Genomic DNA, 19837 nt, shown 5'->3' with positions numbered 1-19837 from the left:
GCCCCCATCCCTGCCCGGCACAGGCACTTGGGGGCTTGTGCCTGCATTCCAGGATTTCACTTGCAGAGAAAGGGGCATGAACCAGTTTTGTTTGGATTTTGCAAAATCCCAGGCAGGCTTTGCCTCCCTCAGCAGCACCTCTGCTTTCACATGGAGCTCTCCAGGACACCCTGAGTGCTGAGCTCAGCTCTGCTTAACCGAGGTCTCAGGCCCAAGCTCCTTCCCCACCCCAACGTGACTGAGCTGCGGCACGTGGAGCTCCCTCATCTCCTGCTCCCTCGGGGATAACGCGCTCCGAGCTGAGCCCACGGCATCACAGATATTTTTACCATCTCCCAGCTGTTCCAGGTGTGTGCAAGGCAAAAGAGGTGGAAAAAGCGCACCTGGGCCCTGGCGGGGCATCCAAGGGCTCCGGGGTGCTCATGCACTCACCGCACTTGGCACGGGGCTCTCCCTGTCCCTAGGCAGGCAGAGACATCCAAGGGCCGGAGCTGTTGAGCGTGGCCATCATCAAATCCAACTGAAATGGGAGCAGGAACAAAACACAGGGAAGGGATGCAGCAGGGACAGGGGAATCACCTTGCCAGGGAGCATGGAAGGGGCTTGGGTGATGGTGGTGCTCTGCCATGGATCAAAATCCCCCCTTTGGAGGGGCTTCCTGCACTCCCATCTGCTCCAAAAATCCATGCTCGGTGCCCACTGGGATCCCTTGGAGTCAGCATGGGTTTCCACGTGGGAAGGAGCAGCCTGAGAGTGAGGATGGAGTTCAGGGCAAAGCTGCTGACAGCAGGAGGTGCTCCCAATGTCCACAGGCGCTGCCAGAAAGCCACGGCAGGGAAGGGGGGCATGGCCCCGGCTGTGGGGGACACCAGGGCTCTGCTCCCCAGCACCACAACGGGGTGGAATTAAAGGAAGCACCCACTTAACAGCAGCCCAGAAATAAACGATGCTGCTCTTCACTGCCCCAAGTTCCTTCCCCATGGAAGAACGGGGACATTTTTGGAAGTGGAAATAAGGAAGTGTGGGGTGGGATGCAGAGGTGGGGCAGGACACCCCTGCCTATAGGGACCCCAAACCCCTATAGGACCCTCCGAGGGGGATTAGGTTACAGGTACAAACCCCTTATGGGGGGCACCTAGTGCCACTGCCAGCCTGTCCTGGAGCTCATCCCACTGTGGAGCTATCCTGACTCCCCCACATCCCAACCCTACAACACAAGGACAGGAGCCCCTAGGGCTGCCTGGGCTCAGCACCGTGGCCAAATCCTGCACAGTGTTTGCTGATGCCCATGGAGGCACCACTGCAGCCCAACAGCATGCCAGGGCTGGATGGACATGGTCCCTGTGGGGTCACACTGCCCGGGAATGGGAGCTGGGAGCCCATGGAGCAGGCAGGATGCGTGCAGGGTGCCCATCTCCTGCACCGTGCTGGCTTCACCTGACAAGGAAAAGCATCTGTGGAGCAGGCAAATAAAACCAGGCAGCGCCCAGGGCCGCTTCCCAAAGCTGCCATGTGCTCTTCCAGAGCAGCTATCATCAGCTCCCTCTCCAGCAATCCGAAATAGCAGGAGGGAAGCCCTTCAGCCGCATCATGAATCATCCTGGGAGGCAGAGTGGTTATTTTTACGGTGCTGTGGCTCACGTGGAGCTGCCAATGCAGCCCCCAGGGATGGGCTGTGCTGCCACAGTGGGACACGGCCCTGTCCCTGCCGGGGCTGCTTCCATGGGGATTGGGCGTGCCAAGGGTCCAGCATCCCAGGAGGTTCCCTATGAGGGCAATGTGATGGTGATGCCATCAGAGAGGTTTGCCTTTGCTCAGGGGAAAGAGGCAAAGCTGTGCTGCTGCTGAGGGTTGGCTGGCTGTGGGAACAGCCTTGTGGGGCTCAGGATGTCAGCGTAAGTCCTCTCCCCTCTCCTTGTGCCTCCTGGCCCCCATGAAAACCATTTCCTGTGCCAGGGTCTCTCCCCTTTGGCAGCACTGCAGATCACCTTCACCATCCATCACAATGGAACTACAGAGAGGAGAGGGGGAGGGATGGATGAGGAGGAGTTGGCATATGGCTGGGCTGGGCACCCCACAGTAAATCATAAAACCTCCAGCACCTGCCACCTCAGGTGACAAACACGGACCCTGCAATGAAGGACACAGCAGACAGGGAGCAGGCTCCATGCCCTCCCCACCTGGTCCCTGTCCTCCTGTCCTGGCTCTGTGGGGCAGGAGTCCCATGGATTGGAGCAGTGGGAATACTGTTCCAGTGTAAGTGTCTGAAACAGCCCCATCTGAAGGGGGGACAGTGTGACAAGCACCATCTCTTCCCGCTCAGGCACAGGGGTCACTCATGGCAGCCTGGTTTGGAGATGGCAGGGCCCTGACCAGCCCTGCTGCCGCTCTCTGGAAGGCTGGGAAAGCTGGGGAAGGGAATGGTGTGTGGGACTGAGCTGTGGGGCTTGGCACCCTATACCTGCATGCTGCCATCCACACGTGCCCAGCTGTAAGAACAATCCAGGGGCAGCACAGCCAGCCAGGGACTGTCTCAGGTGTGGGAACAGAGGCACAAGGATGGAGGCAAGAGGCCAGGCAGTGGTGATGGGCTCTCTGTGCCACCCAGCACCCGCCAGCAGCCTGTCCTGAGCCTGGGATCCCATTCCCTGCTGGTGCAGGAGCAGGGTGAGCTTACACAACATGGTCAGGGTGAAATATTTATCAGGCTGTTTAAAGGAAAACCAGGCAGGAGGCGGGGAGAAAATGCACAAACACAGGCAGGAAGCAGCACACCCCTGGCTGTCGCTGGGGCAGTGGCCATGGCCCCCCTGAGCCCCATCCTGGCTGCCAGGGGATCCCTGGCAACTCCAAGCATCCCTCCCTGGGGGTCCCCAATGTCCCTCAGTCCTGGTGTGCTGCAGAGGGAATCAGGGCACCTAGGGTCAGCGCTACTGCTGGCAGACACCATGTCCCCAGTGAGCAAGGACACAGGAACCTCAAACTTTGGGCCAGAAACCGGTGCCAGCAGGTGCCTTGAGGCAGCACCAAGAGCTGGGGTGAACGGGGGAAGCTGGGAACTCAGCGGATGCATGGAGTGGCTTCACACTGGCCCCATGCTGCAGCCACAGCCAGGAAAACGCTGCCCCAAAACCAGGGGGAAGGTGGGGAGGGGACCAGGCAGGAGAGGAGCCAAGTGGGGACAGGGGCTGCTGAAAGGAAGCAACCCCCATCCAGACCCATCAGCCATCCTCCTGCAGCACAGCCTCTTCAGAGGTGCAGGAAGGGCAGGATCAGCCCCAGATCCCATCCTGTGTGGGACACCAAGGACCAAAGCACCTCCTGCAGCCCCAGGTACGGACATACCTGGTCACGTATTTCAAGTTCCAAGTGGAAAACAGCCCACAAAATAACCCCAAACCTCTTGGTTTCTCAGCTGAGGTCCCCAGCACCCTTCACACCCCCAGCACCTGAACACAGCCGAAGGGCAGAGTCAGTAGAAACCTTTATTAAACACAAAGCTCAGAGGAACACAAGCTTGTTAAATGGCAGTAAAAGTGAAAGTGCGTCTCCAGCTTGGCCCAGGGGGACCCCAGAACCCCCTCCCCTCCTGTCCCAGCCCCAGTAGCCTGGGGATGGGAAGCCAGAGCCAAAAGGCTGAACGGCTGCACAGGGAGGGGAAGGAAAGCCTGGAGACAGCGTTGGGTGCTCACCTGCAGAGATGCTGCCCCTGGACACCTCTGTGTCCCCCGAGGGGACGTGCCCATGGTCTCAGGGCCACCAGCCCCATCCAGCCCCGTGCCTGCTCCCACAGCCACCTGCCACAGCTGTGGCCTTGCCAGCCCCTTTCTGGACACAAGCAAAGCCAGGAAGTGCTGGTGAGACCTTGGTGGCACCCTCTGTGCCCCACCAGCACTGTCCTCCTGCCCCCTCCATGTCCTGGGAGAGCTCCCACATGCCATAAATAATAAATAAATACCCCACGCTCAGCCAGGCTGTGGGCAGCCCCCCACGCAGGGGGACAGCCCTGGCCCAGCACCCCCCACATCTCCATCACCCCTTCCCAGCACAACAAAAACTCTCAGCACCCCCACTCTGCTATACAGCCCCCCCCAAACCCCCACGGAAATGAAACGCTGTCCCCAGGGGACAATAATAAATTAATCAAAACATTAATCTATACACAGGACTGCTTAAAGCTCTGGAACGGGCTCCTGGGGGGCAGCGGCTCTGCCCTGGGCAGTTCCCCCTGATTAGGGCCCTGTGGAGGGGGTCCCCCAAGATGGCAACCCCACCCTGGCATCTTCCTTGTGGGGCTGGAGCTGGGGATGCCACCGGCCCCCGCCGGGCTGGGGGGGCTGGAGGGATAAGGAGAAAATATTGCAAAAAGGGATGGGGGAGGAACAGCAGGCGCTGGAGCCAGAGGGGCTGCCCTGCCTGGCCCTGCCAGGGCTGCCCTCTCCCCTGGCAGCTTCCCCGAGCACCCAGGCACAGCTTCAGAAGTCCAAGGGGGTGAAGTCCCCAAAGTTGCAGTCGAAGAGCTCGCTGATGCCCTCGCCCTCCTCCAGCCCGAAGTGATAGTCCTGCGCCTGCGGCGGCGACAGGTTGATGAACTCATCAGCCAAGAAGCCTGCCAAGTCCTCCCTGCTCTGCTCCAGCAGGATGTCCATGGAGGCCAGTGGAGACAGGCTCACCTCCTCCTCTGGGCTCTTGCTGGGCAGCGTGCTCGGCCCTGGCAGCAGCGCTTCTGTGGGGATGGACAGCAGCTGTAAATCCCACAACACTCACCAAATAAACCCCAAAAAAGCTTTTCTGCATGTGGAGAACCTGCCTTCCCACCTCCCTGCCTTGCTGGGGTGCCCAAGCATCATCCCAATTCCTGTGCCAACAGCAGAGGGGCTGATGAGAGCCATGGTGACATCACACCAGCTCCCTCATGTCCCCAGCTCCCTGGTGTCCCCAGCCCCACCTTGCTCTCCGGGCAGCAGCGGCATGTTCACATCCTGGGCAGGATGCAGGAGCAGGGAGGCTCTGGGCTGTGAATGGCTGGGAGAAGAGTCCTCTGCAGGGGCTTTGAAGGGGCTCTTGACAGGGCTGCAGACCCCTGAGCTGTCCTCAGGGCAGAGGAACACATCGATGGGGCCCTGAGTGCTTCGCATGGAGACCTGGAAAGCCTGGGGAAAGGTGACAGAGGGGTGAGACAAGGCGGCACAGGATGCCCAGGGAACACCGGGCTGTGCAGGGGGGTCAGAGGGGGAGCAGAGCATGACCCCAGCTCACCTCTGCTGGGTCTGAGACCTGCAGCTGGGTCTCTGGGGGTGCTTTGATAACCATCACCATTTGCTCCGCGGGGTCCACGATGCTGCGGAGGTCCTGGCAGGTCACGTAGGCTGCGGTGGGGCGGGTCAAGGAAGGCACGCGGGGATGTGGGCTGAGAAACACCCTGCCTGTGACACTGTGGCTCAACCACAACCACCACCCAGCCAGCCCCACCCCAGAACCAAAGGATATTGCTGGTTGGCGGGGTCCTCGGTGAGCAGGCGCAGCTGCACCGTGCACATCTGGATGAGGTCATCCAGCTGCCGCTCAGCCGCCTGCAGCTCCCGCAGCTCCTTCTCCAGCAGCCGGTGCTGCCCAGGCGCTCCCACGGTGGCCTGGCTGCCCCTGGGGAGCATCGTGGTCATCAGGAGCCAACTCCCACAGCTTCCTGTGCCCCGCTCAGGCCAGGCCACATCCCACCCCATACCCAGGGAATCAGCTGTGCAGGGGTTTTGCAGTAGGCTGCTCCCCAAGCCCAGATGCAGCCCCCCACTCCCCTGGATGACTCGGGGAGCCCAAGGGGGACTTGCAGGTGATACCAACACTGCTCAGGAGCCTCGTGGCATTGAGCACAGCCCTCCCCACAGGGGCCACCATTTGGCCTCCTGCAGAAGCTCTGGTGACACCACCCTGAAATTCTCCACCCAAGTAGGACCTTCCTCGACCCAGAGCCTGGCCCAGAGAGCTCCCCCAACCCAGGGAACAGCCAGGCGCAGCCCCATGAGCCAAGGGACATACAGCCATTGGATGTGGTTCTTGGACTTCTTGGTGATGAGCTGTATGCCCTCCAGGACATTGGTGATGTCGTAGATGCGCCTCTTCTGCACCTTCAGGACCTCGGCTGCCCAGTTGAGATCCACCACACCATCTGGGGACTGGCTCAGCAGCTCCAGGAAGCGCTTGGTGGTGAGGTTCAGGGAGGTTTCATAGCGGGACTTCTCTCCAGGAGACTTTGCCCCTGCCAGACACCAAGGACAAGTGTCACTAGCCACAAGGGAAACGCAGAGCTGCAGCTGAGAGGTCACTAAACTCCTACCACACTTGCAGGTGGCTTACGGACTAGCGACCAGGACTGGCACCCCAAACCCAATCTGTTCTCTCAGGGCAATGGGGTGAGCTGCCCAAATCCCCTGTAGGAAGGATATTGTGGCACCTGGCACAGGCTGTGACACCTGTGCTCTCTTGTGACCACAACTGTGGCTGAGACACCGAGGTGCCAGGCAGGGCTCAGGGAAGAGGTAACAGCAGGTCCACCTGGGACACTGCACTGACACCATGCTGGCAGCTACAGCTCCTTCCCACACGGAGGGACAGAGCCAGTGTGGTGCCCAGCAGATGGGCAGGACAACCATGCCACCAGCACAGGGCATAGCAGTAAGTGCAGAGAGTGGACAGAAACAGGCCAGCCCCAGGGACAGCCCATCCAAACCGATACAAAGGGACTGGAAGAACCTACTAGGGACAAGCCTGTGGGAGCAGAGTGGGGCTGCTGGACCTCTGCTCTGAGCTGGGCTGGCAAGGGGAGCCACAGGGAGTGGAGCTGATACCTTTAGCAGGATTCCTGGCCTTGCCCCGGCCCACTGGCAAACTCTCCGCTATGTACTGGTGATCTGTCTCCAAGTTCAGCTTCCTCTTCACCTGCAAGAGATGGGGTCAGCAGAGGGACAGCCACCCCCACGGCTCCACTGGTGATGAAGGGTTTCTGTGAGGAACCCCCAGGGGACCCCCCCCACAGCACTGTGGGGTACAGACACCCCAGATCCCGGCAGGAAGGGCATGACAGGAGCTGTCACACACCCCCGGCAGGGATGGGGGGCTGTCCCAGCTGCGGGGGGCCCTGCCACGCTGCGGGGAGCGCCCCAAAGCCGGCGTGGGCCGTGGGTGGGGAGGCAAAGCACGGCCCAGCGCCCGGGACTGCGGCTTCCGGAGCGGCGGAGGGGCAGGGCCGGCCCGGCAGGTGCTGCGTGGCACTGTCCGGCCGTACAGCTTGGCACAGCCGGCTACACCGGGCACGGGCTGGCACGGAGCAGGGCACGGCACGGCAGCGAGCAGTACGGGCCGGCGCGGTACAGAGTCATGTCCGGTATAGAGCCCTGTCCGGTACAGAGCACGGCTCGCTGTACAGAGCACGGCTCGCTGTACAGCCCGGCTCGGCATGGCACGGCTCGCTATACAGCACGGCCCGGTATCTAGCCGGGCCCGTTGTACAGCCCGGCTCGGTGTAGCCCGGTCGGGTATACGGCCCGGTCGGTACACAGCAGGTTCGACGAGGCCCAATACTGCACAGCCCAGGGCACAGCCCGGCCCCGCCGAGTCCCCGGAGCCCCTGCCCGGCCCACCCGCCGCCCCCTCCCCATCCCACTCGCGGGGGTTACCGGCGGGCGGCCCAGCGCGGGCCGTCTGGGCACGGCGCCGGGACGAGCGGGCTGCGGCGTGGCGAAGAGCAGAAGGTCGGTATCGGGGTGGCCGCCGCCTGCGGGCTCCTCGGCGGCGGCGGAGACGATGAGGAGGTGCGGGGAGGCGCTGCCCAGCAGCGCCGCCAGCCCCGCCGCGCCGCCCGCCGCCGCCATGGCTCACATGGCAGCCAGTGCCGCCGGTGCGGCGGGCGGCGCGGCGGGCAGGGCGCGGACAGGGGCGCAGCCCATGGCGGGCGCGGGGCCGCTCCGCTCCCGCTCCCGCTCCGCTCGGCTCCGCTCCGCGCCCGCCGCCGGATTGTTCGGCGCGCCGGCCCCGCGCGCCTTTGCGCGCCAAATCCTTTTTGCCGCGAAAAGCGGCGCGAGCCGCCCCGCCGCCCGCCCATTGGCTGCGCCCGCAGCGGCGGGGAGGCGAGGGCGAGCTCCCATTGGCCGCGGCGCGCGGGGCGGCGGGCGGTGCCGCGCGGCCATTGGCGGGCGGGGGCCGCGCTGACAGGCGGCCAATCGGCGGCGCCGCGTCGGGACGGCGGCCAATGGGAGCGCGGCTCGGGGACGCGGCGGGGGCGCCGCGTGGGTGCGGCGGGCGGCGGGCTCTGTGCGTGTCCCCCCGGGGGTGACCCCCCCGTGTCCCTGTTTGTGTCCCCCCGGGGCTGTCCCCCTCCCGTGTCCCTGTTTGTGTGCCCCCGGGGCTGTCCTCCTCCTGTGTCCCCCCGCGGGTTCCCCGCTCCGAACCGGCCGCGGCTCCCGCTCTGCCCACCCGTGGGGATTTTAAGTCGGATCACGGCCCGAGCTCAGCCTCGCCGGGTGATGGGCTTGCGGCCGCTCCCCGCTCCGGATGGCCCGGGAGGGCAGCGGCACACACCCATGAGCAAAGTTCACAGTGCTCCCCTGCCCTGCGGACTCTGCCCCCCCACGGGTATCACTGGTGGGGAAGAGGGTGGCTTTGGGCTCTGCGGGGTGTCCCAGGCTGCCCCCCGTGAGTGCCCCTTCCCGCGGGGTGACAGCAACCGCAGCCTGCCCCAGGCCCGTGGCATCCCCCCCAGCACTGGGGGCATCAGTGGGTCCTCAGCCGTGCTGGGGCAGGAGCTCTCCTGTACTGCGGGGCAAGGTGTCTGCAGGATTTTTGTCTAAAACTGTTGGAGCGATGAAGGGATCAGTTCAGGATTGTCCATCTCCCTTTTTCAAAGCAGCCCCGAGACCATGGATGAGGCTGTCAGGCGAGTCTGGAGCCTTCAGGCTCTGACGCTGCTCCAGGGGTCCAGCACGCACGGAAGGACTGGAATGCTGCAATCTGTTCCATCCGTTTGGTGGATGATTCACGGCATTCTGTGTTTCCAAACACCAAACAGCTGTGGATCTCGGCAGCTCCTTCAGGACGGGTTGATAACCCCTTACAGGGCGGAGGAAAAGCTCTGCTGGGAGCACAACCTGCACTTGACCGTGCCAGACGCTATCTCCAACCGCGAGACCGTGTGGCTGGGGAGAGGCAGGGACAGAGGGATGGCAGACGGAGCCGGGAGTGGCCCCATATGCTGAGAGAGATGCAAGTCCACCCACGAGACACGGGACAGGCAGCTCCCACCACCAGTATCTCCCGCCTGCAGGACACCGATAACCTCCTGCTGCTTGAGGAAGCAAAATTAAAAAGGAAAAAAATACATCCTGCTAATAATAACAAAAAAAAAATTTTAAAAGCATGTAAAGATTAGGCCTTTGGCAGGGTCCAGACATGGGGAGGCTCATGAGGAGCGTGTGGAGCAGGGTCTGAGCCAGGCACCCAAATCCCTCGGAGCCGAGCCCAGGGTTTCACCCCTCTGTGCCCCCCATGAGCTAACCCCCACGTGTCCCCGGGGGTCCGTGGTCGAGCACAGTGGCCTCCAGCCCCTTGCTGCTGCCAGGCAGGGCTGTGAGCCAGCACTGGCTCCTGCCCCGGCCCTGGCCTGCCTGGGATGCAGGAGATGGGCTGATTTTTCCAGCAGTGCGTGGGACGCAGGATTCTCAGGGATGAGTTAACTCCTCTGCTGCGGAGCAGATCCTGACACGCAGTGCCCCTGTGCTGGCCTAACAGGTTTCTGGCTTTAAAGGATTTTATGCTGGATACTTTGGCAGTGGCTGCAATTCCTCTGGGGACAGCCAACGCGGAGCAGAGCCGTGATTTCCCTGGCTCCCTATGTCTTTAAATACAGCAGTAACGTGGTGCATGGCCGTGACCAATCAAAGCAACTCGCTGTGCCTCATTTCTTCACTAGCCGAGAGCAAACAGAAACGCTGCCTTGCTTAAAGGAAATTAATACAGTTAATTAACACTTGGTCCTTCTAATATTCCAGGGCCCACTCTCCGGAGCCCTTCCACGGCACTATCATCATTACTGCGAAGCACAAGCAACAGTTAGACCAGATGTTTGCACACAGTTAATGCTTCTTCCATCTGAGGAGGGGGGAAAAGGCAACCCCAGCAGCCGGGCGGGAGCGCATGGCTGGCGGTGCTCTCCCCATCCCTGGGGAGCCTCAGCCCGGCGCTTCCTGGGATGAGGCAGGGTTTGGGACACAGCTGCTGCACCAGCTGCTCCCGCTCGGCTCACAAAGGCTGGGTTCACCCACCCCAATTCATGCCGGAGCTCATTCGGGGGGAGCAGGCTCTGCTCCCTCTCCCGGAGGCTGCGCTGCAACTTCTCCAAGGCTTTCAGCGCTGGCGGCGCGAAAAGAGGCGGCTGTGGAGACAAATGAAAGGCAAACGCTGGTGGGAGAAGGGCGGGCAGGGGCTTTCCTTGCATGTGGATGAGGGGAAGCAGATGAATCCTGTCTCCCGCACAGCTGCAGCCTCCTCCCGGCCCCGGCAGCCCCGCTAAGGAGTGCAGACGTGCTCCCAAGATTAGCTGTCTGGCAGGTGCTGCTCCCAGATAAAGCCCTGTCTGCACGGCCCCGCTCGCTCCTGCACAGGATCAGGAAGGCTGTTCAGACACTTTGTACTCCAGCAGGATTCAGCCCGCGGCACTTCACTGGGTTTGGGTGCCCTGCACAGCGGGATAGCCTCAGGGCAAGGGGTGTGTGCTGGGAAAAGTCTGCAGGTGGAGCCAGAGCTGGTACCTGCGCTGGAAAATCATCTCCTGGCACCGAGGTGACAAGAGAGCCGGCAGGATGCAGACCTGCACCCCTGTGCTCAGTTAAGTGCAGCATGCGGGTGTCCCCGGAGCACACGGACCGTCCCTGTCATTGCAGCTGGTCCTGCCTCCCGCAGCTCCCGCACGGACTGTGCTGAGCTGGCACTGCAATGTGTGCAGGGCATGAAGGGGAGCAGGACTTCCCTGGGGTCTCCTGCCAATGCCCCTGTTGCCAGTTCACTGATTTGTGCACAAGATGGTGAGATGGTAGCGTGGCACAATCTTCCCGTGGTGGGGACAGGCAAGCTGGGGAAAGCCCAGAGCCCCCCTGGTTCTGCTGCCCTGACCCTACTGTCCCCTACCTCTGGCACCTGAGCCATCACTGTTGCTCTGTGGAAACCAAAGCCATTTTCTGGAAGCACAAACCGAGTATCTAAAGCTGGCTTGTGGCAGAGGGAGCTGCCCTGGTTTAGGTGTCTCCTCTCAGATCCCAGTCCCAAAAGCCAGGCAGTGCCCGTTCCCTTGCATCTTTTACAGATGACACCAGCCCTTCTTGTCCCAGGACACCAGATCAGCTCCTCTTTTAGATAGTGGGCACAACAGACTCAGAAGTGTGACTTCCTCCTGTCCTCTGGTGGTATTTGTTTTTAAAGCTCACATCATGCTGAGTGTCTCTCAGTGGAAGCGATGGGCATGGAGCCCATTCCCCTCCTGCTCTGCTCTTCACACCCAGCCAGGGCAGTCTTGTCTCATCCTCTGAGCCAGAGCACCACAAACACTAAAATTCCACAAGGCTCTTCCATTTCCTTCACTCAAACCCCGTGGAAGAATGGAGAGGCTGAAGTGTTTCTTGGGAGCCTGGGGGTTATCAAGGAGTGATTTGGGAACAAGCCAAGCTTTAGCTTCTACCTATCCTTAGTGTCTGCAGCCAGCCCAAGTTCACTTCCCAGCACTCAGAGCACGGTCACTGGCACTGAGAACCCAAAATGACAGAAATAAACCTACAGGTCACTCAGAGCTTCACCTGGAGCAGAACGAGGGCTCAGACAGAGGATGATGCTTTGTGAGGAGGAAAAAACCCTTAAAGGTAGGACTGGAATCAGTTTGGAGGTGTTAATTTGGCTTCTCATGGGTCCAGGCTGGACACTCCAGTATTCCAGCAGCTATAAAGCTGGAGGTTTGGTCTTACAGACACTCAGCAATTGCTTCATCCCCACTACCACAGCAGTCACCTCTACAGCACATTCCCTTTGAACTTATAGCTTGGAGAGGCAGCAAAATCATCCACAGACATCCTTATTTTCTTTATTTGTGTATGTCATGTTTAAAAAAAAAAAAACAAAAAGGGGAAGGGGTGACAGCCATCCCAATTTGTTTCTGCAGTTGGCACCCTTACCCCTGCAGGAATTAAATCTGATGGTGGGGTCAAGGCAGCACTGGCTGTTTCCAAGCTGGTAACACCAGAGCCCAAGCCATGCCAAAAATGCACCTTGTGCATGGCTCCTCTACATTGAGGACTACACACATGCAATCATCGAGCATTGCTTCATATATGTTAGCTTAAAAATGGTAACATTTAAAAAAAAGACAAAAAATTAGGATTTTTATTTTTAGAGAAAGCACAGTATTGTAATATTCAAAGATTGATTATACAGAAATAATGACCACAAGAATGCAATTCATAGTGGACAGAGCTACATCAACAACCCACTGCCCCCTCTTTTTTACTGTTTTAAACACCAAACCCGAGATAGTTCCACAAGCATTCGGATCAGTGTCACACAAGTTACCTGAGTTTATGTTCTTTATTCTATGCTGTCAGAAAATCAGGGCCTGGATTACACAGCAATTATGAACACAAAACATATACCAACAGCAGAGGTAATAACACCTGTATTATAGAGTTTTTAGTTTGTTTTTCTCCCTCCTCATCACCAGAGATATGAAAATTCTTCTAAGTAAAGGAAAAAAGTTACCTCTTCCACCAATCTGGTAGGAACACACAGGTTGGAAACCCAAGATTAACACCCCAAAAGTATTAACAGTGGCAGACAGACATTATGCCTTATTTTCCCTCCTCCCTTATCTGCTGGGTTTCAAAAGCAGCATCAGAAAACACATTCTGCTCAGGCTGGCATGAGCCAGGGAGACAAACACAACCTGACAAGTAGGGAGCAGCACATGGCTTGGGGTATTATCCAAAGGTCACCTTTGTGCTGATGCAGGGAAAATGAGTTGGAGTCCCAACAGTTGCTCCTGACTGAGGGATCTGCACAGGGTTCTGGTTACTCCACCAACACCAGCATCCACGGCAGCTCCCAGCTGGCTGCAGAGCTCAGTGTGCACAGGGGTCTGCCTGCTTTGGGTCTCTTTCACCAGCCAGGGATCATCCCTGCCCTTCTACCCACACCCAGCTCAGTTTAAAGCAGAGCTTGACCTACTCTACCAGGGCAAGGAAGTCTCACAGCACCAGTATCAAAGCTCCTCTGCACCCTCTCCACCCTGGCACAGGGTGCCCAGAGAAGCTGTGGCTGCCCCTGGATCCCTGGCAGTGTCCAAGGCCAGGCTGGACAGTGCTTGGAGCACCCTGGGATAGTGGAAGGTGACCCTGCCCATGGCAGGGGTGGGATGGTTTTTAAGGTCCCATCCAACCCAAACCATCCCATGATTCTGTGAAAAATGCCCTGAACAGGGACATTTCTCTGGTTATTACACAGACACAGGGATGGTGGCCAGGACAAATCCCACCGTCCCATTACAGACACAGGTTCACACCTTCCAGCAGCCCCAGCCTCCTCGAGCCCTTCTCTGCAGCACTAAATGGACAAACACAGGTCTTTCTTTCAGAAATACCCTCTCCTTCACTGCCAGCATCCAACACGGCACAGAAAACCTCCTCTAACCCAAATGTCAGGCAGCTGTCTAATTTTCACCTTTGTTAAATAATGCAATTGTCCCGGAAAGGGTTCTCCAGCCATCCCCAGAGCCAGCCCCAGCACACAAGCTGTCCTCCAAAGGGAAGGGAAGCACAGTGGGTATGCCAGGGCAGCAGGCAGCGGCAGTAAATAACCCTGAGCCTGCTTTGTTCCTTCATAAAATAAATGATTAATAGCCCAGGATAGTCAGGCTGCTTGAAAAGCTCAGAATTGCTGAAAACTTTTGATCAGTTTGATTCATTAACCTTTAAAACTGCCTCTAAGAGAGGCTTAAAATCTGAGGGAGAAGCATCATTTTAAACACCTCAATTTTATCCAGTGATCCTCTCTTTTGACAAACTGAGCTAAGACTGAGACACTCTGCTCCTCTTTAGACACTCAGCATCAGTCAGGTGTCAAGGGAGAAATAACAAGGGAAAATAAAGTTGCTGTAGACAAACAACCCCATGTTCATCTTAAAATTCAAAACCAGTCGGGGCTGCGGGGGAGAAAATGGCCCTTCTTTGTGATTCTTAAGCACTTGGCCGATTTGCAGGTGGCTTCCCAACTGTCTCTTTATTTCTTTTGCTTTTAATGCTAATAAAAAAGGAACCCAAACAGGGCACTCAATTCCCCACACAATGCCCTGGGGGAGGGCAGGGAGTGTCACTTACGGATCCCAAAAGTCTGACTCAGACAAATTACTTCTAGTTCACTTCCCTACTACACGCCTGCATTGTTCCAACACCTTGGCAGCAGAAGGGGCTCATCCCCAGCTATCTGGTCCCAGGAACAGCCATGGGGGCTGATGTCATTAAGGAACTGTCCCAATTACTTCCCTGGGGAAAGCAGTGACTTGCAGCTTAACGTCCTGGCCCAGCACAGTGGGAAAACCAACCGTCAGCAAAGTCCCAAAGGCTGTGCTCCCGGGAGGAGCTGCAGCTTCCAGGGATGGCAGCTGCCTCCTGGAGCTCAACTGCAGATGGTTGGAGGCATGGGCAGGGTTTCCTTAGAAAGTGAGAGATTCCCAAGAGAAAAAGGGCGTTTTGAACCAAGGATAAGTCGTGGTCACTGCCGCCAGGCTGATTCCAGACACTGGTTTTTGGCTGGGATTTATTTTCTAGAGAGGACAGAGAGCAGTGTGAAAAGGTCAGGAAAGGGCACTTGTCTTTCTCATGGACACAGAAGTGCTTCACCAGCAGCCACAGCAGTACAATCCCCAGCAAAGGAAAATTATTGCACATCTAAGGGAATCACAAGGCTTTATCAGAGAAAGAAATGCCAGCTACAAATTAAACAGATCAAAACCTTCTCACAGACACCCAGCTCACAGAACCAGCCCACAGCATCCTTCGCTGCAGTAATTACACATGGTCAAGGATTTCTGAGTTTAATAGTTTTAGGGAGCAATTCCCAAGCTACAGATGTCAGCTTGTGGAAGGATTTTCTGAAATCCCATCAAAGCTTGTAGGAATTCAGCAATATTAGCAGAATACCAGTGCTCTTATTTGGAACAATATTGAGGCTTCTGACAGAAAAATTGTGATGCTTCAAATACCCAGCAGTGGTGGAAATAAAGATGTTTATAAAGGAATCAGATCTCACCTGTAGCTTCAGCAGTTTTTCTGTATTGAATCTTTATGCTTATCTATACAGAGAAAAATATTTAACTGGAAGAAACAAACCCAATTCCTAATTTTTCAGCTTTCCTGGGGTCTGATTAAATACTGATGGATGTTCCAATTCAATTATTCAGTCCAGACTGTAATAGCAGTTAATTAGAAGTTAGCAATGAAATTAGAAGTTAAAGGGATCATAGAGAGTTATTATGACAAAGAACTGTCTTGGTTTTTGGGCACCATGTACATCATGGATTCACATGGACAAAGAAAAGTGGAAAAATAAAGAGCAGAGAAGCACTCTGATTATGTGCAACAGCAATAAAGGAGTTTAGGAGGACAAGGAAAAATGACTTAAGAAGAAATTCAGAATTTTTTTCTACTCAGAAGCTCCCTGAAGTTAAATGTACTGTTCCAGCTGTACCACTGAATAGGAGAAATTGCCAGAGCCTGGAGGGTAAAGAAAGCTCAAAAGAAGATGAAGGGAGCATCAGCAGGATTATGCAATGACATGGGCAGGTCAGGAAAAAGCAGGTGGATACAGGGAAAGTGAACAAATAGTCCCAACAGAGCCAAAAGGGAACAGGGAACTTAATGATTCTCTTGGAAATATCACCCCATCAAACCAGTGTACCAGGAATTATTTCAATGCACATCATTGAGTGAACTGTGTAGTGTTATATGGCCCTGTACCTTGCATTATTGAGTGTGAGTTCATTAATTGATTAATTAAACCAGTTTTTGTGCTTTCTCAGCTATCTAGTCAATCTTCTGCCACAGCCCAGTGTGTGCTGCCCTATGCTGGGGCTCAGCTCAGTTTTTGAGAGGAAGATAATTAATAAATTAATTCATGGCCTCAGCCTGGCTCAGCAACGAGCCTGCACAAACCGCAGGTACAAAATCGGATTCAAATCTGGTTACAGCCAACACGTGCCACTGGTGTGAAGGGCAGATTCTGGACCTCAGAGAAACCCTTTCCATGTTCCACCAAAATAAAAGTGCTTGTTAAATGTTGCTCCCTCGGACACACAAAGTCCCCAGCATGAGATCCAAGGCCTGGCTGTGGAGGAGCCCAAGTTGTGTAACTGTTTTTGGTATTAAGTTCAAGTACCTTTAAAGAGCTTTACAAACAAGTTTAAAAGAATTACAGAGTATTCAGTAGTGCACTTTGCAGAGGCACAGATTCAGCCCAAAATGCCAAAGCAAAAATGGTCTTTCCAAGCCTGATTTACCAGGCTTGTGCAAGACAATCTTAACAGTTTTATTCTCACATATTTTATTGTCTCCCTGAGGGAAAACTCTCGAGGAACTCTCTCAAGGAGCACACAACTGTCCTTGTAATAGTTTAAACAGGATTTCCAGCCATCCACAGCAATCAAGAAATGACGGCCCTGCTTTCAGAGCTCAGCAGGTTCCCCACTCCCTTCGCTCCTCGAACACACCACGGTGAGCACAGCAGCACAGAAAAAACCACTTGTGAACATTCAGATGAGCTCTAGAAGATGTTTTCATACTCTCCGCTTAGTGTCAGGCTGTCATTTTATAAATATATTTAGTTTTTAAAAAGCAAACCCCAATGCCACACTTGTAGGGAAAATAAGGCCTCTTAAAAAAGACTGCAACAAGTTTCTTTGGGGTGCATGCTGTTCAAAAAAGGAGCCAAAAGACTGAGCAGAACATTCTGGCCAGGAGACAACAGCCAACTCTGCTTGATAAATGTTAATTAAAAAAAAAATCACAGGTCAAGAGCAACAGAATAACCTTTTCCCTCAGCTGCTGGGGGGTCCCATCCCATTCCAAGGCATTTGACAGTGAAGCACCTACTTGCTGTCTGTCCTTTTGTTGTAAATGAGGAAGTCAGACAGGTCGTGCCACACCTCACTGTCCTCGTACAGGTAGGTCATGGAGGACTGCAGGGAGGGCTGCAGAGTCTCCTTGTGGTATTCAAAGAGCCACAGGACTGTTCCCCACACCAGGGCAGCCACGAGAGGGAAGGGATCCTGCTTGGGCTGTGGGATGTAGCCCTTTTCCACAGCCAGCCGAGACAAACCGAACAGGATCCGGGACAGCAGGTACATGATGATCTGAGGAGGAGAAACCCAGAGAGCAGGGGGTAAGTACTGAGCACAGCCAGCTCCAGGGATTCAGAACTGACAACCCAGCCAAGAGGGGCAGGAACAATTCACCCACTTCAAAGCAAGCAGGCTGTAATTTCCCATATCAGCAGGCTGCAAAACCACGGGTGTTTGTGTCTTCCCCACGGCCTCAGAGTCCTCCTGCTCTGATTTAGCAATCAACAGGCTGCACTTCACACAACACATCTGTGCAGTTGCACAACTTTTGTCTTTGCCCAGTTCCTGCCACCTCAGATGCACTGATGCAACAGTCCCAGAGCAGTCCTGCCAAGCAGGTGTGAACTGAGGAGTCTGGACACAGCCTAACACCACACTGAAGGCCTGGCTTAAGTCAAGCGCTTTGGATTAATCTGCATCTCTGTGCTTCACTCATTGGTTTGTGACTGTGTGTTAATGCCCAGCTTTAAATCAAACATCCCCTGAGCAACTCTGCTCAGTTTAACCAGTTTAGTTGTCAGTTTAACCAGTTTAGTTCAGAGCAGCTCTAACTCATCAAGTTCTACACTCACAACACTCCAGACCAGGAGCACACAGCACACGGGCAGTGACCACAGCTCAGGTGACAGATGGGATAACCCCACATCTTTGGATAACCTGACTGCCCTTCCCAGGAGCTCAGTGCAGCTCTGGAGGCAAACCTGGGCTTCCAGCACTCCAACTGCCCACAGTGTTCATAGCAGACACACAACTACCTCTGGGATTTGAGTGCAGAGCAGTTGAAACAGCAATCTGTGCAAAGAATACAATAAAAGAGCAATGCTATGTGGTCAGAACCACCAGAAAAAAGGTGCCACCAACCACTTCTTGACACACCTGTTGTTTTTCCTGGCCAAAGAAACTTTCAGCAAGTGCCTTTACCTGGCTGTTGATGGGATTGTTGTCACCAAACACCAGCCAGCCCCCAATGCAGGCTGCAAGGAAAGAATGAAATGGGATTTTTTTCCCCTGCAGCCGGGACTGCGCTGCCAGGAGCCCCTTGTAGGTGAACACAAAATACGCCAAGTTCCGGGAATGAGCGTACGTAGCCTGGGCAATGGATTTCAGTTTTTCCCTTAAACTGAAGGAAAGAAACAGACAATTAGGAGAGCGAAAAGGCTGGACCCCTGCACTCACTCAGCTTGGTCACTGCACTCCTGACCTACACTGATAGCTTGGGCACTGCAGGAATGTCTTGGGAAGGAGAAATCCCCTCACCTCTGGCTCACTCATCAGAACAGCCCTACCCAGACTGTGGACTGTGCCTCTGTCTAATTTTACCACTACTCAAACAGCTCTTTAAGTTTTTGGTTTTTTTTTTACTAAATGCAAACCTCTGGCACTCAAGGAAAGGCACAATGTGCACAGCCATAGCCTGGGTTCCCATATTTCCACACAGAACAGAACATTGCTGTTGGCATCTGCTAATCTGCCCTCTGGTTCTCATCAACGATTCCTTAAGTGATTAACCCCCTCATTTATATATATTTGTATGTGCTTCACTATCAGAACAAGGCTCAACCATGGCTCACACATCCTTCTGCTTTTTAAACACTCTAGAAACATGAAAAGCAGACAGCTGGGATGAAAACGTTTAAAGCAGCAATACAGAAATGCAGAATTAGGGTTCATACCTTCCATTCTTGAACAGGAAAGTCATCACCAGAGCGTGCGGGGCACGGATTTTGGCTCCATAACTGCAAAGGTGGACAGATATTTCATAGAGATTGTTTTATACTATTTCTATTGTGTTTTTATTCTATTAACAGCCGAAAAAGGCTACTTAGCCAAATATCTATTGCTTTTAAGCTAGCCCAGCAGCACAGCAAACCGCGAGGAGCCCAGCCAGAGAGAGAAGAGCACACGCACCTCAGCGAGCCAGGCCCGAAGGGGACCCCAAACCCAGCTCAAACCACCCCAACTGCAGGTGAGGGAGGCGGAATCGCCTCCGCGCACCCCTCTCACAGCATCCCCGGCCTCCCCACCGAGCGGGGGGACCGAGAACCCGTCCCCCCGTGCCCGGCACTCACACAGCGCCGTTGCGGAAGCCCTTGATGACGGCGAGCGCGGCATGGTAGCGGCGCTTCTGCAGGAGCGCGTTGGCGGCGCGGAGCAGAGCGCGGAACGACTCCGCACCGCCCGCCATGGCACCGCCCGCCATGGCCCCACGCCGCACGCCGCTTCCGGGGGCGGCGCCCCGCCCGCCGCGTTCATAGGCTCACACTCCTGTCAATCACTGTTCTCGACCAATAAGCGGTACCACTTCGCCCTCTCATTGGTGCGGAGCACCTGCCTTGCAGCCAATGGAAGTTGAGCGAGGTGTCCCGCCCACCCGCTTCGTGAGGGCGGCGGGCACCGCTGGGAGCCCGGTTCGGCGCA

At 55.9% G+C, this 19837-nt stretch overlaps 2 protein-coding genes across 2 annotated transcripts; both read right to left on the bottom strand.

Annotated features, from left to right (window-relative positions):
* Positions 1 to 3472: 3472 nt before the first annotated feature.
* E2F1 (E2F transcription factor 1) lies at positions 3473 to 7868 on the bottom strand. Its single transcript, XM_048321814.1, has 7 exons — positions 7674 to 7868; positions 6846 to 6936; positions 6037 to 6256; positions 5491 to 5643; positions 5260 to 5374; positions 4949 to 5153; positions 3473 to 4726 (listed from the first exon to the last, which is right to left on the bottom strand). Exons 1-7 carry the CDS (start codon positions 7866 to 7868, stop codon positions 4476 to 4478), a joined length of 1230 nt encoding a protein of 409 aa, XP_048177771.1. The 3' UTR covers positions 3473 to 4475.
* A 5802-nt stretch (positions 7869 to 13670) lies between these two features.
* PXMP4 (peroxisomal membrane protein 4) lies at positions 13671 to 19639 on the bottom strand. The gene is made up of 4 exons (XM_048321815.1): positions 19489 to 19639; positions 19093 to 19155; positions 18341 to 18539; positions 13671 to 17431 (listed from the first exon to the last, which is right to left on the bottom strand). The coding sequence occupies exons 1-4, from the start codon at positions 19617 to 19619 to the stop codon at positions 17168 to 17170; spliced, it is 657 nt and encodes a 218-aa protein (XP_048177772.1). The 5' UTR covers positions 19620 to 19639; the 3' UTR covers positions 13671 to 17167.
* Positions 19640 to 19837: the final 198 nt, after the last annotated feature.

This window comes from Corvus hawaiiensis, chromosome 17 (genome assembly GCF_020740725.1).
Source record: "Corvus hawaiiensis isolate bCorHaw1 chromosome 17, bCorHaw1.pri.cur, whole genome shotgun sequence".
In the NCBI taxonomy this organism is placed as follows: Eukaryota; Metazoa; Chordata; class Aves; order Passeriformes; family Corvidae; genus Corvus; species Corvus hawaiiensis.
The sequence above is the reverse complement of the archived record's forward strand: the minus strand, read 5'-3'. Positions and strand labels throughout refer to the sequence as shown.

What these genes read in the sequence shown, in the direction of transcription:
- E2F1 (XM_048321814.1), bottom strand. Translation starts at nt 7,868, where the DNA reads ATGGCGGCGGCGGGCGGCGCGGCGGGGCTGGCGGCGCTGCTGGGCAGC. An exon ending in GGCCAGGAATCCTGCTAAAG is followed by an intron (nt 6,257 to 6,845) that starts GTATCAGCTCCA and finishes GGTGTCTGGCAG; the next exon opens with GGGCAAAGTCTCCTGGAGAG. An exon ending in AGGTCTCAGACCCAGCAGAG is followed by an intron (nt 5,154 to 5,259) that starts GTGAGCTGGGGT and finishes ACCTTTCCCCAG; the next exon opens with GCTTTCCAGGTCTCCATGCG.
- PXMP4 (XM_048321815.1), bottom strand. Translation starts at nt 19,619, where the DNA reads ATGGCGGGCGGTGCCATGGCGGGCGGTGCGGAGTCGTTCCGCGCTCTG. An exon ending in GGCTTCCGCAACGGCGCTGT is followed by an intron (nt 19,156 to 19,488) that starts GTGAGTGCCGGG and finishes CCACCTTTGCAG; the next exon opens with TTATGGAGCCAAAATCCGTG. An exon ending in ACAATCCCATCAACAGCCAG is followed by an intron (nt 17,432 to 18,340) that starts GTAAAGGCACTT and finishes TCTCCTCCTCAG; the next exon opens with ATCATCATGTACCTGCTGTC.